Raw genomic sequence first — 13010 nt, 5'->3', positions numbered from 1 at the left:
CATTTACTCACATAGAGGTTTTCTAAGTTTCAAATGCGCATAAATAATGCATGACTAGGGTGCCCTTTTTTCAGTGCTTATTTTTTATGAATTACAGTGGGTATTTTTCAGTGTTTTAAAATGTTAGAAAATGTAGAAAGTCAGTGGGTATTCGTGTTTATACATTTCTGAGTCACATTAATTTCTCACTGGTTGTTTTTCAGTGCTTACACAAATTATCACACCGTCATTAATTGTGTCAAATCTCTTCATTCAGACTGTTGGCCTAGGCAGTTCAGTCTCCTTCCTGTCCTGTTTCTACATGTTTCTACATGTTATAGACTTTAATGGAATCAAACCCAAGTGGTCTCACTTCTGGCCATTCACATTGTAGGTCTGAAATGTAATGCCTTTCTCATGTTCAGGCTCCCTCTCCCCTCTCCTAATGTGCTATAAACTGTAATAGTTTGACACGTGTAAAAGCTCATAACTGGCCAGTCCTACTGGTGGGCTAAAATTAAATGTCTTTCATCTGTCGGTCACACCTCTGCTCACTGATATTGACTATAATAGTTTTAGACATGTTTTGTACCACTCATGGCTAATCTTTGTGTAACTTGCTGTAGTCTTTAACACCTTCGCTGCTCTGAACATTCCGCGCTGGTGCAGAACGTTCTATTTCGCGGGTGGGGCCGGAACGTTCAACTGACGTGCGCAGCACTACCGAGGTAGTGCACGCGACGTTCGCTGAACGTGCGCCGCACTTAAGGGGTTAATTGTGCCACTAAAATTTGTATTGTCACTCCTGTCCACTGCCACTGTTGGCTTGGGCACCTATGTCATTTTGATCTTGACCCATCGTTATTCCCAAGGAAAGGGCCTAGAATGATTTCTAAGGTTCCTGTCATTACCATTTTTTAACTTCTCAGTACTTGATTGTCCACTGTTACCCTATCCTGGCGCTAAGCACAATTGTGTTCATAGTTTTGTGGCACCTGTTATCATTGTATGTAGCAAAAGGGCAACACTCCTCATAATTATATTTTGCACATCTCAGTTGACATTTCCAGAAAGCTCAGCCCCAGATATTACCAACTGACCTGAAAAAAAATGCTAATCTCCATGCTTTTTAGTTTTCATTTTTGGCCATTAGTGTTAAATCCTGAAGTGCACAGAATATATCCAAAACCGCTTCTGGAGCTCCGAATCACTTTGCCAGAAAACGACACTGCAGTCTAAAGTTTCATATATCTTCCTTTATTTACTCATTATGGGCTATGACGCGTTTCGGTAAGGGCCCATGATTTGATCGTATATATAAGAGAGTCACACGCATTCAAATGTAGTCACATTTGGCAATTAATTATACCTTCCAGTAGGTTCTGTTAACTTCTCGTAACTTTAAAGGACAAATTAAGCCCTCCAGTGGGCCTGGAGCTCCGAATCACTTTGCCAGAAAACGACAGTGCAGTCTAAAGTTTCACATATCTTCCTTTATTTACTCATTATGGGCTATGACGCGTTTCGGCAAGGGCCCATGATTTGATCGTGTATATATAAGAGAGTCACACGCATTCAAATGTAGTCACATTTGGCAATTAATTTTACCTTCCAGTAGGTTCTGTTAACTTCAGTAACTTTAAAGGACAAATTAAGCCCTCCAGTGCGCCTCGGAATGCAATTTCACTTTCCCAATTCATTGCGCTGCTGGGTCTGCATCGGAAAGGAAAATTCCCCTCCTGCAGCCCCTCATTAGACACAGCAGCGCAATGAATTGGGAAAGTGAAATTGCATTCCGAGGCCCACTGGAGGGCTTAATCTGTCCTTTAAAGTTACTGAAGTTCACAGAACCTACTGGAAGGTATAATTTAATTGCCAAACGTGACTACAAGTACCAGCGTGCAACAGCAAATAAAATCCACTGAGGAAGGCACACCAGAGGCCTATAAATGAAAGAGCACATAGAATACTGTGTTCAAGGAACATTGCTATGAATTCACGGATGCCTTTGAAAAAGAAGCAGGAAAGCTTTGAATCGCGTCAGGCAGGAGGATTTAAAAAGGTCGGAATGAAATTACACTTTCATTTGGAAATAAAGGATGTGAAACCGACCTGCTGTGGAGTGCGTTCTTAATGCAGGGAACACTTTTGGAAATATATATATTATAGACTCGCAAAAATAAAAACTGCTCTAACTTCAAATGCACATGTCATGACAAAGATGAAAAACCATCTTATAGACAAGGTTTGAGTCAGGCTTTCACCTTTAATGATGTTAATAAGAAGGGAGTTTAGCTGCAAGAGAGAAGTTCAAAATAAAAGGAGTGTGTGTGTGTGTGTGGCTGTTTTCTAGCTTGAAACCTTTAATTCATACATTGCCACCCTTATTTATAAGATAAACCTTACTTGAAGACTTCATATGGCTTTCGTGCAAAGCACTTTCACTTTCTGAAAAAAGCTTGTCTGTTTATTTGCACGTTTTTATATAGCGCAAACTCTACCCAAATGTGTCAGAGCGCTGTACAATAGAGCCAGTTACATTAAATAAGGATAGAGTACATGAATTACATAAATATCAGAAACAGATAAACCCACATAAGAATGGTAGTAAGTACATACGTCTACTACCGATACTAGTGGTTAGAGTTACATATATACAAGTTGCAAATTCATTCATGGTTACATTTTAGGGGATTGAAGGGTTGGTCAAATATATATTACATATTTACTCAACATGATCTTCTCACCATTGCTGGGGTTCTTGCTTTCAGCCTGGCCTTCAAGCTGTTGTTGGACTCAGGGGCGGTGTTCTTGGGCCGGGAGGGATCCCTGGGCTGGTGATGGCGGTAGGGGTAGAAGGCTGAGGGCATAGGTGGCTGCGGTAGTCTGCAGGTAGATCTTGGTATGCACTAAGGGAATCAAGACAGGTTGTAGACATCTTGCCCCGAGATGGGCCCAGCTGAGCGGTCAAGCCTTTGAAGGGCTCCAGTCCTCCGCCCGTCTTGACCGCCTCAATCGCTAGATCTTAGCACCCTCTTTTTAATGTTATATGGGCGTTTGTGCACCCAGTGCACTGTGGCAAGCCCTCTGGAGAAGCTCCAGCACCTGACCCCGCCCTCGGCCGGTGTCAATGCTGCTCTCCGCCACCGTGTCCCTCTGAGCTGCAGCTAAAAATCTCACTCCAGGTCTCGAGCCGTACTGCAGGAGCCCCCCCTCCTCTGACTGCGTAAAGAGGCGGAATGTTAGTTCTTCAGTAGACTTCAATTGACTTCAGTAGGATTAAGAGCCTCAATGAATTGCTAGGAATGCATTGCATGAGATCCACCACTCCTCAGACAGGGATACTCATTTACTCCTTCAGATACTCAGTCACACATTGGCAAACATACAGACAACAAAACACAAACTTTCATTGAGATTCACGCGCATGTATGCTCATGCATCAAAATACAGTCACTCACACAGAGCAACCCCTGTGTTTTAACTCTGCTGCCCATAAAAGTCCTCTTTACTCTGAGGCTCTGCCTCTAAGGAGAATGCATGTTTCGATGGTGGCCTAACCTTTACTTAGGACCATGTTGTGTGAATTTGTGCAGACGAGAACAACAGTTAAAGGCAGCAAGGATCAGACTTTTTTGGGATGAGGCATTAGTTTAATGCAGTGACTACAATTACATACTTTGATAAACAGACCACTATGGAGAGGCATGTAAACAATGCCTGCTCTCTAGACATTCGTTTGCCCTGCCCCTCATGTTAAAAACACTCATCTAGAGTTAAAGTTTGAGTGAGGAGAAGAGTTAGAGGGAAGGGGTAAGAGGGCTGGGAGAAAGGTATTAAGAGAGGGAAAGGGGTTTGATTGCAGAGAAACTCCTGGAACTGGATGGTGGGGCTAAGGGCTGTTTATACCAATCACATGTTTTCAGTTTCAATGTGAGGCTGATGTTCATAGTTGAGGCTTCACCCTATTGCTATAATTGCAGATGCAATCTTTGAGTGGATCCTGGAACATCATAAACTGTGGTTTCAAGTTAAAAACAGACACAGACATTTCCGCATGACTCATCAGGTTCAAAACATCATCTTTGAATAGTGCAATGCAAGTCAGTCTACAAAGATGTACATTACAGTTCATGAAAGAATGATACTGTGATGAAAAACACATGCTTGTCTATAAAGAAGAAAATGCACTCGCTTCTAAGGGATCACCAGTGCCAGATGCACTAATGTACCAGTCTCAGATTTTTGCGACCAGTGTGCAATTATGCAAACCGATCTATGCACTATTTTATCTGTTTGCAAAAGTCTGACTCCGATGGAGTGACCATCTGTCCTCTGGACAACTGACTACTCTCCCTGAAAAATTTTCAACTTTCACATTTTGTGACTTGGTTACGATCGAAACTGGAGGCTCGGTATCTTTTCATTGGTTAGCAACTGTAATTACAGTGGTAAACCATTAAAGCATTGCATAATGATTCAGTATTTGAAAGCCACGCCCACAACATGCTTCTTCCTAATAGTACGCCAGTATCCATCCAGAATAGCATAAGGAGTCGGTACAACTTTACCAGATGCTACAACAGGATTCACGCACTGCAAAAATGTTTGAGATTGAAAAGACCACCTTGGAGTGTTTGTGATTAAGAAAATGTTCAAACATCTGGCCCTTTGTCCTCTAGAAGACCAGAATAGTAAACATATACAATTGTAGGTTTTGAAATAAGGCTTTAATTTCTGACAGTTAACCATACTCTTTAGATTTGGATGGCAGTTATGGATAACAATTGCTATCTATGGCTCATTTTTGATTCCCCGGTCAGCACCCTCATTATCCTTTGTATCAAGCATTAGGAAGGCAGTGTCAAGAATAGAAAGAAAAAGGGATGCTAAAGTCCATTCATTTCTCTAAAGCCCATCTGCAGGCCCTTCAGAAGACAATGGAAAGTTGTTAATGGTTTAAGTGTGGTAGAAGGGTGGTGAGATCAGGTCCCAATGGTGAATCATATTGCTTCCAATTTACACGAACTAGGTATATTTCTTGTAATATAACTGCTAGCTTGTATTAGATGTTAGTTCGTATTAGATTCAACTATATTTTTCTACACAGGTTTCTGTTGTTTACATCTGCCCTGAAAAGCGCTCTGATACCCGCAAGGGTCTAGTTCGCGCTATACAAAACCTTCAAAATAAAAATAAATACATTCTCCTAGAGTTTTTGTTAGTCAATGTCTGTGTATTTAGAGTTGCCGTTTTCTTCTTCTTGCGTGAGATCATGATATGCTTAATTGAATTTGAATTGAATATTTCTTAGGTGACTGCACGGTTTCCAAAGATAGAATCACCACATTCAATGACGTTGCATTTAACTACTCGATGGCCAGAAGCTGCTACCATGTCCTGGCCCAAGACTGTAGCCTTGAGCTGAATTTCCTGGTGATGATGAAGAAAGTGGAAGACTCTCCTGACCAGAAAGCCATCAATGTCAAACTGGGCAGCTAGTGAGTTTTTCCAGTTTTACAAGATAAATACTCAAACATGAAAGTGTGTGGTGTATCTTTGGAGGTTTTGTGATGATTGTCTAAGGATAATTGTGATTCTATTGAGAGGAGAGATGAATAGCTAACCTTCTGCCACAACTATTCCAACATCAATATACAGTTTTTACAGTTTGATGACCTCAATGAAATAATATGGTTTCATTTGAGCATTGGATGTAATGAATTTACTTAAAAAATATATGGCAGATCTAATTTGACCTCTTTTGGCACATTGTTCGCCATTTGTTTACTTTAAATTGTTGGGGCGCATGGACACACTCGTTAGTGTAAGCAGCAATGTAGTCACATAAATGCAGCAAACCAACACAGTAATCATAATAATGTCATATCACCATTTACTTTCATAAATGTATAGATGAGTCTTTTTTACTGTGGGCTAAAATTCATCCAGAAAAATTACTGAGCAGAGGTATCTTGTTTATGAAAAAAGTAGCATAAATGAAAATGGTACAAATAAACTTGCAGAAGAACATAGATCAGTCATGGGCAATGCTCAGTGGATAGTTCATTCTCTGCAAAAGTGCACAAGTAATCCTGAATTAGGATCAGCAGATTAAAAGTAAGAATGGCAGAAGCAATGTTCTCTGGACAATACTGTTGGCTGAATAAGGCTGACAGTTTCAAAAGTTTAGCACTGTCATTTAGAATGTAAATACCAGCATGGAGCAGGGGACCTGAAGGTACATGAACTAGAATGTCACCCGGTCTATGTGCAGCAAAATTGCTTTGACCTGTGCCACACATGAAATATTGCTCAAACACAACACCCACAATTAAACACAATTGGCGCATGTGCACCTTCAATGGAAATAACCCAAAGGAGTTAACAATTTGAACTGATTGTGATGGGCCAACTAAGGACCTTTTATATGTCCACACCTTTTGTGGTGCTAATCTGCAAGGCAAAAGTGTCTCCTGATGAGAACGTTATTAATATAAAATATGCATATAATACATGACCCTATTTTGGGCGCAGCTGAGTTTTGTATCTGCTACTATTTTCTGCAGGTCAATGTATTCAAGACCAATGTATTCAAGAAGATTGGATTGGATTGGATTGGATTGGTATTTGTATAGCGCGATAGCTACCCGCAGGCGTCCTAGCGCTAGAGAGAATTACTGTTTCACAGATGTCTATGGCGGGGTCTGGTTTATCTGCTAAAAAGAAGGGTTTTTAATTTTTTTCCGGAAGAGCAGAAGGTTGGGTTCTGATCGAAGGGAGATTGGGAGGGAGTTCCAGAATTTTGCCACATTTATTTTGCCGCAAGATGATTAGCATGCCTCCACTGGAAGCATTTTTTAACATTTAATTTTGTTTTAAGAATGTGTCTTTTAAGCACTGTATTTCTGTTTGTTACAAAAACTATTTCAACAGCATACATTTTTATGTGAACTATGAGAAAGTGCCAAAGTACTGCATTTCATTACCTCAAGAATGATTTGTGTTGGTTAATACTAAATGAAGTGGAGGCATCCAAAAAGGCCACCAAAGAGCAATATTTCCCTTTACCAAACCCGCCATCTTTTAGTGTTGACTGAGATTTTGCCAGCATCGTCTGCACTGATCTGTGGATTTAATTGCATACCTCCTAAAGTTCACTGTCATGTAATAGAGGATATGGGCTGAAAGATTTCTTAAAATACATTGCTGCTTCAGATTGGGGTAGATTGTACTGCAGCCCGGGGAATCAGACATAGGACATCCATCTCACATTTGTAATTATCTAACTCTGAATTTGGCCTTTTTATGAGTACTAACAGCATGACAAAATGTGAACTGAGGAATGTAGCATATGTAAAAATGTAGTAGATAACTGCAACAAACAATAAACATGAAAACACTGAAGACACAGGCAAGATCCACGCCATCACAAGGAAAACTGTTATCATGTTAAGAACAAAAAAACAAGAACAAAAAAACAAGAACACAGACAATGCTTACATGGTGCAAGATGTCCTTTCAAGTCAACCTGTGTACTTCTGTCTATGCTGCCTAACACTGAGTCAGTGAACAGGATTGTTTACCTCAGTGGTGTAGGAGGTAGGTGAAGTCCACATCCTGGGGCACTATTATGCAACTTACCTTTCTGGAACATCAGTCTGGCACATGTTCTTTTATAGGAATGTGCACCAGGCCAAAAGGAAATCCTCGATTAGTGAGTAGTCTGTGCCCAGCAATTCATTGAGAGCCCCTTTTGATTTTGTTGATGCTTCAGAGGTAGCAGCACCTTTATTTTTGCAGAAAGGGTTTGTGTCTCTTTCTAAGTTTCATAGTGCAAGCCCACCTTGCAATCAGAACTAAGGGCCTGATTATGATGGCGTACAGACGTCTGTCCATTCGCCATTGTCCCGGGGTTGGAGGCCGCCCACCTATAAGGCAGCGGTCCCACATATGGAATTACAATGTGGCCGCCAACACGGCGTCCGCAAGTGCCATGTTTTCCATTGCGGCGGGAGCAGAGGGGGCCAACTACGGGCCCCCAAAGTCCATCCGCACCAGACTTTCCATTGTAGATGAACCACCATGGAAAGGCTTGCTGGGAGGCACGTCGTAATCCCATCGGCGGTGCCAGGTAGGAACTGCCACCATTTTTGGGATGGGAAGGCCTCTGCCACACCGGTGGGCTCAAGGAGCCTGTCAGATGCATGGCAGGCCGATTTTCCGCCCGCCGCGGACCTGCCCGTCATTATCATATGACAGTTTGTCGGTGGCAGATTCACCGCTATCGTAATGACCCCCCTCGGGCCTGATTTAGAGTAGGTGAGGGCTTAACTCCCGTAAATCCATGTGGCTTGATCATGCGACTACTCTAAGAATTCTATGAAATTCTGCAGAATTACAAAAGCAGAGTAATTCTGCATACAGTGTTTAAATGCCAACTCACTTCCTAAGTGGATTCCAGGATGCATTTTACACTAAGAAATATAACTGAATGCAATAGAACAAGAATAGCAGCGTGCACAGCTAAATGTGCTTTTGGGGTAGGATTCTCCCCCAACTTAATGCTGCATTTAGCTTCATTTCCATGGGGCAAAATGCACCCTTGCTTCCAAAACAGACGCAAGGATGCATGTAACACTAAGAAATTGTGCTAAATGCAAAACAACACAAAGAGCAGCACTTGCTAAATTAGTTTCTTTGCTAATTCCCCACCCAAAAGTACTCCTTATCAAACAAGAAGGGTAACTGTGTAAATATTGGTAATTTCCTCCCAAAGACAGACACAGAATTACTTATATTATTCTGATTACTCCAGCGTACTTAACAATATGCCCTGGCCATCCCACCTGTCTTATTAAAAGTGCATTATATCCTAAGGCACTTGTAATGAGGCATAAAGGATCTCCTTCATGTTTGTGATGATGCAGCCATCTGCCAAACTTGAATAAGACCCTTAGTGTTGTACCGAATGGCTACAAACTTTTCATAAAGTGAGGGATGATTTTTATTATCTAGACAACAGCTATTTAACAAATATATATATATAATCTGTTCTTTTCCCTCTTCAGTGATATTGACATGTATCCATCTGCTGACTCCCTGAAGCTGACCATAAATGGTATTGAGGTGAATAGCCTGCCATATGAATCTCATTCTGGTACGTAATCAAAGAACCTGCCCTATTGATAAAAACATTGTGTGCTTATATTTAGAAATGGCACTAATAGCTTACGTGTACTATATTCATGTATGATATCAATTCAAATATAAGGGCATAATGCTCACGTACAATTCGTTGATCTCCATTGGCTCTCTGCTTTGTATCATTGCATTCAACTGCCTCCTGGTCACTCTTTCCACTTTCAATATAATTTCTTTTGACCCTGCTCCCTTCTCTACTGTTAGAAATTGGGTTTCTGGTTGGCAGTGATATGCACCATGCCCAGGCAGGAACCTCAACCCTAGTCTGTGTAAGTGAGATACATACCCTAAATTAACCTTTCTGCATCTTCTGGCAGCTTGGCACAGAGCACTCCGGCTTAATTTAAGAGGCAAAGTTTAAAGTATTTGTGTAACACTGCAAACAGTAAAACAGTGAAAACACCACACAACAAAGATAATTAGTGAGAAAAATAAGCTTAATTAATTTAACAAAACAGGATCAAAATGACAAAAATCCAATAAGTATAACTGGAGTAAGGATAACTGGAGTTATGAATATTTAAAGGCTAAATGAAAATGTAGTGCTTAAAAGCATGAAGTGCCAACTTGTGCTATCTGGTCGTACTAGACCGGGTCAAATCCGAAAGTTCAGGTGGACGGCAATGGAGCATGGGTCAAATATCTGGACAAGAATTGGTCCGCTAAAACAAAAAGGAGCATTATAACAAGTGCACTTTGGGCTTTCAAAATCCACAAACAAAATGCTTAATCAACACATTTGCTTGAGTAAATATATCCACTTGACAACTTATTATATACATTTGTTACTCATTTGATTGTTTTACTTTCTCTCTTTGCAAGAAGTGTTAACACATCTGAAAATGTTTATCCCTAAAATTCTAGCATTTTCAAAATTTTGAGCACTGTTTTTTATGGCTAATCTAGGTTTATGTAAAGCAGAGAGATTGAGCCCAAGGTCTATATTTGATTTTGCTCTGATGATGCTAAAATAGCAGCTTTTCCCTGGACAAAGTGGGAATCATATTTCCAAGAAACATCTTAATTTTGTCGAGTTGCATGTCTAGAACCACACCATAACTCAGTTATTAAAATACATTTTTGCCATTTTTGAGTCAGTCCAACTTCAGGTCTTTCAGTGTGTAACTAGGATGATAAGGGGTATGAAAGGACTGTTAATATTTGGAACACCCAGAAAATACATAATCCTTGCAGATCAGTAGACCACCTGCCATTTTGAATCTGTGCTTATTAGCCAACTCATTGAGTTTCAAATTAAGACTACATGGGCAAATTAATATACAATATGAGTCAGTTCTGAACCACGATTATCCCTAAAGACCCAAGCCCTCCTATTTCTTAACATGCAAATTTCCATTACTTATTATATCTAATTCTAGCACTTCTTGGATCTCTGCAACTTGTGCTCCTCAGTACATTATATACTACCTTTTTTTATATAGCGCAAACTTGACCCGAAGGTATAAGGTATCAGACTGCTTTACATGAGCACCAGTTGCATTGCACAAGGACACATTCATTTTTGTTAGGCACGGGGAAATTAAGTGATTTGCCCAGAACCACAGATTGTTGAGCATCATTCCCGAGACTCAAACGCAGTTCCCCAGATTTGAGATGGACCGCCCTAGCCGTTAGGCCACATCCTCTCCCCTGTTCCTTTGAATTTTAAACATAACACACTTCTTTTCATTCCAGAGCCTCAATTGAGGATGGAAAAGGAGGCTGATGGGCTAGTTTTGATCGCACCTGACTTTGGCATTGAGAAGCTTTACTATGACAGAGTCACATGCAAGGTATTCTTGTGCATTCACCTATTGCATTTTTGACCATATTGACAAGATTACATATATTTATATCAGATGTCTCTTTCATGCTTTATCATAAAGGTTACACCAGCTTTGTGGATGAAGGGCAAGACTTGTGGCGTTTGTGGCCATCATGATGATGAGCGCGAACAGGAATATCAGATGCCAGATGGATTTGTTGCCAAGGATGAGGAGAGTTTTGTCCAGGCTTGGATTACAGAGGAATCTTGTTCTGTTCGCCAATGAGAAAAGGTCCACAACCAGTAAGTGACAATCATGTGACCATCATTTAAATACCAAGTCTATCCCCTTGAGTGATAGGGGGTCCACCTATCCAATGACACAGGAGCACTTTCTCCACATTTACCTTCCAAGTTTCTTACAAGTCGTTAATGAATATATACCTCAATATTCAAACACAGTTTGTGCTCATTTCTGATAAGCATAATTCCAATACTTATCCAAGTCAAGAAAATGGTACAACAACAGATAGCGATAAAAGATGACGAATGAGAGTTTCCTCAATTTTAGGAAACACAAATATTAGAGCTTTAAATACAGGACAAGTTTGAAATAGATTCAAAGTGTACTGATTGTTAATTAGACATGCATCAGTGTCTCTTGTTTTCCAGTTTGATGAATGATGGTATATAAAATGGTTTCAAACAATTTCAAAAGTTGTCATAGAAAAGCAACAAACACTTTAAATTGTTTTGTCAGAAAAGGTAAGTTGAGATCTTTTACAGTAAACACTGCATGAATTGACCTCTAAGTTCCATATTAGTAATAGTACTCTCTTTGTACAGATTCTTAACTAGATCCTGCTGATGGTCATTTGGAACTAGACGTGGATGAAGTTTCGCTTGACATATCTGAAGAACTGCAGTGTGTGGAATAGAGTAACCGCTCAGAAGATTAGATTTCACCATCTTTCTTCATTAATGTGTCATTGTAGAAACAGAAAACATGTTCTAAATTGGCCTAGAAACCGTTAATTTACCAGTCATCCTTTAAAAATGATCAGTACAAAAATCCCTGTAAATATATCATTTTCAAATAAACAATGCATTCATTCAAAAAGAACCACATGGGCTTCACTTCATTGACAGCAACATTTTTGTAAGAAATATGTATTTTACCTTCTGCACTAAAAAAATCAGATTGATTGAATTCATTTGTGTGTGTTTTTACAAACAAATGAAAAAATATTGGGTACCCTTTCTCGGAAATAATACAGTCAAAAGTATCATTTATCTGCTCCAGAGAAATTACCTATTTTCTAAATACCATGCCTCCTGCCCTATGATACTTGGGGCCTAGCATAGGGGTGACATACAAATATTAAAAAGACTGAGTAGACCTGGGAAAATGTTTAATAATAGAATAAAGCAATCCTTACAGCGAGTAAGGACAATTCCTGGGCACTCTGATATGCACAAGGTGCGTAATTCAAATTATAGGTACTCCAAAAGTAGATGTAATCATAGTAGTTTTTTAATTCACTTCAAATAACTGTTATCCATAATGGTGATAAAGTTCACCAAATGTTAAATAAGCCAGGTCGCAATGGCAGTTTAAAACTGCATTGCAGCTGCACTAACAGGCCTGAGACATACTTTTAAAAGGCTACTTTAGTGGGTGGCATGATGAGTGCTGCTGCCCACTAGTAGCATTTTACTTACAGACCCTGGGTACATGAAGAATAATATATGCTCGGGACTTACAAGCCTACAAAAACAGGTTCAGAAAAGGAAGGCTGAGAAATGAGAAAAATCGGCGGTGACCCCGCAGAGAGAGCTAGGTCAAGTAGAGATACTAAGAAATTAATATTTCTTTGTTAAAAACTGCACTATGTGTTTAAAATGTTTGGAACACATTTTTGTGCTACTTAATGTAATCAATGTTTCTACTATCCATAACTTTTGAAATGTGGGCCACAGGTGTTGCTCCATTCTGAACGATATACATTTGCCACAGTAAAATTTGCCAGCAACATAGCCACTGGTTGTCTGTTTTGTTATG

At 39.9% G+C, this 13010-nt stretch overlaps 1 protein-coding gene across 1 annotated transcript in view; it reads left to right on the top strand.

The window, feature by feature from the left end:
- LOC144756133 (vitellogenin-A2-like) overlaps positions 1 to 12071 on the top strand; it is a 65460-nt gene extending 53389 nt beyond the window's left edge. Inside the window, exons 30-34 of the mRNA XM_078645698.1 lie at positions 5294 to 5480; positions 9051 to 9139; positions 10879 to 10976; positions 11070 to 11251; positions 11795 to 12071. Of these exons, the coding sequence (XP_078501824.1) occupies positions 5294 to 5480; positions 9051 to 9139; positions 10879 to 10976; positions 11070 to 11234 (539 nt within the window). The 3' untranslated portion in view covers positions 11235 to 11251; positions 11795 to 12071. The remainder of the gene's footprint in view (positions 1 to 5293; positions 5481 to 9050; positions 9140 to 10878; positions 10977 to 11069; positions 11252 to 11794) is intronic.
- Positions 12072 to 13010: the final 939 nt, after the last annotated feature.

This window comes from Lissotriton helveticus, chromosome 1_1, assembly GCF_964261635.1.
Source record: "Lissotriton helveticus chromosome 1_1, aLisHel1.1, whole genome shotgun sequence".
NCBI lineage: Eukaryota > Metazoa > Chordata > Amphibia > Caudata > Salamandridae > Lissotriton > Lissotriton helveticus.
This window is presented reverse-complemented; position numbering and strand designations above follow the sequence as displayed.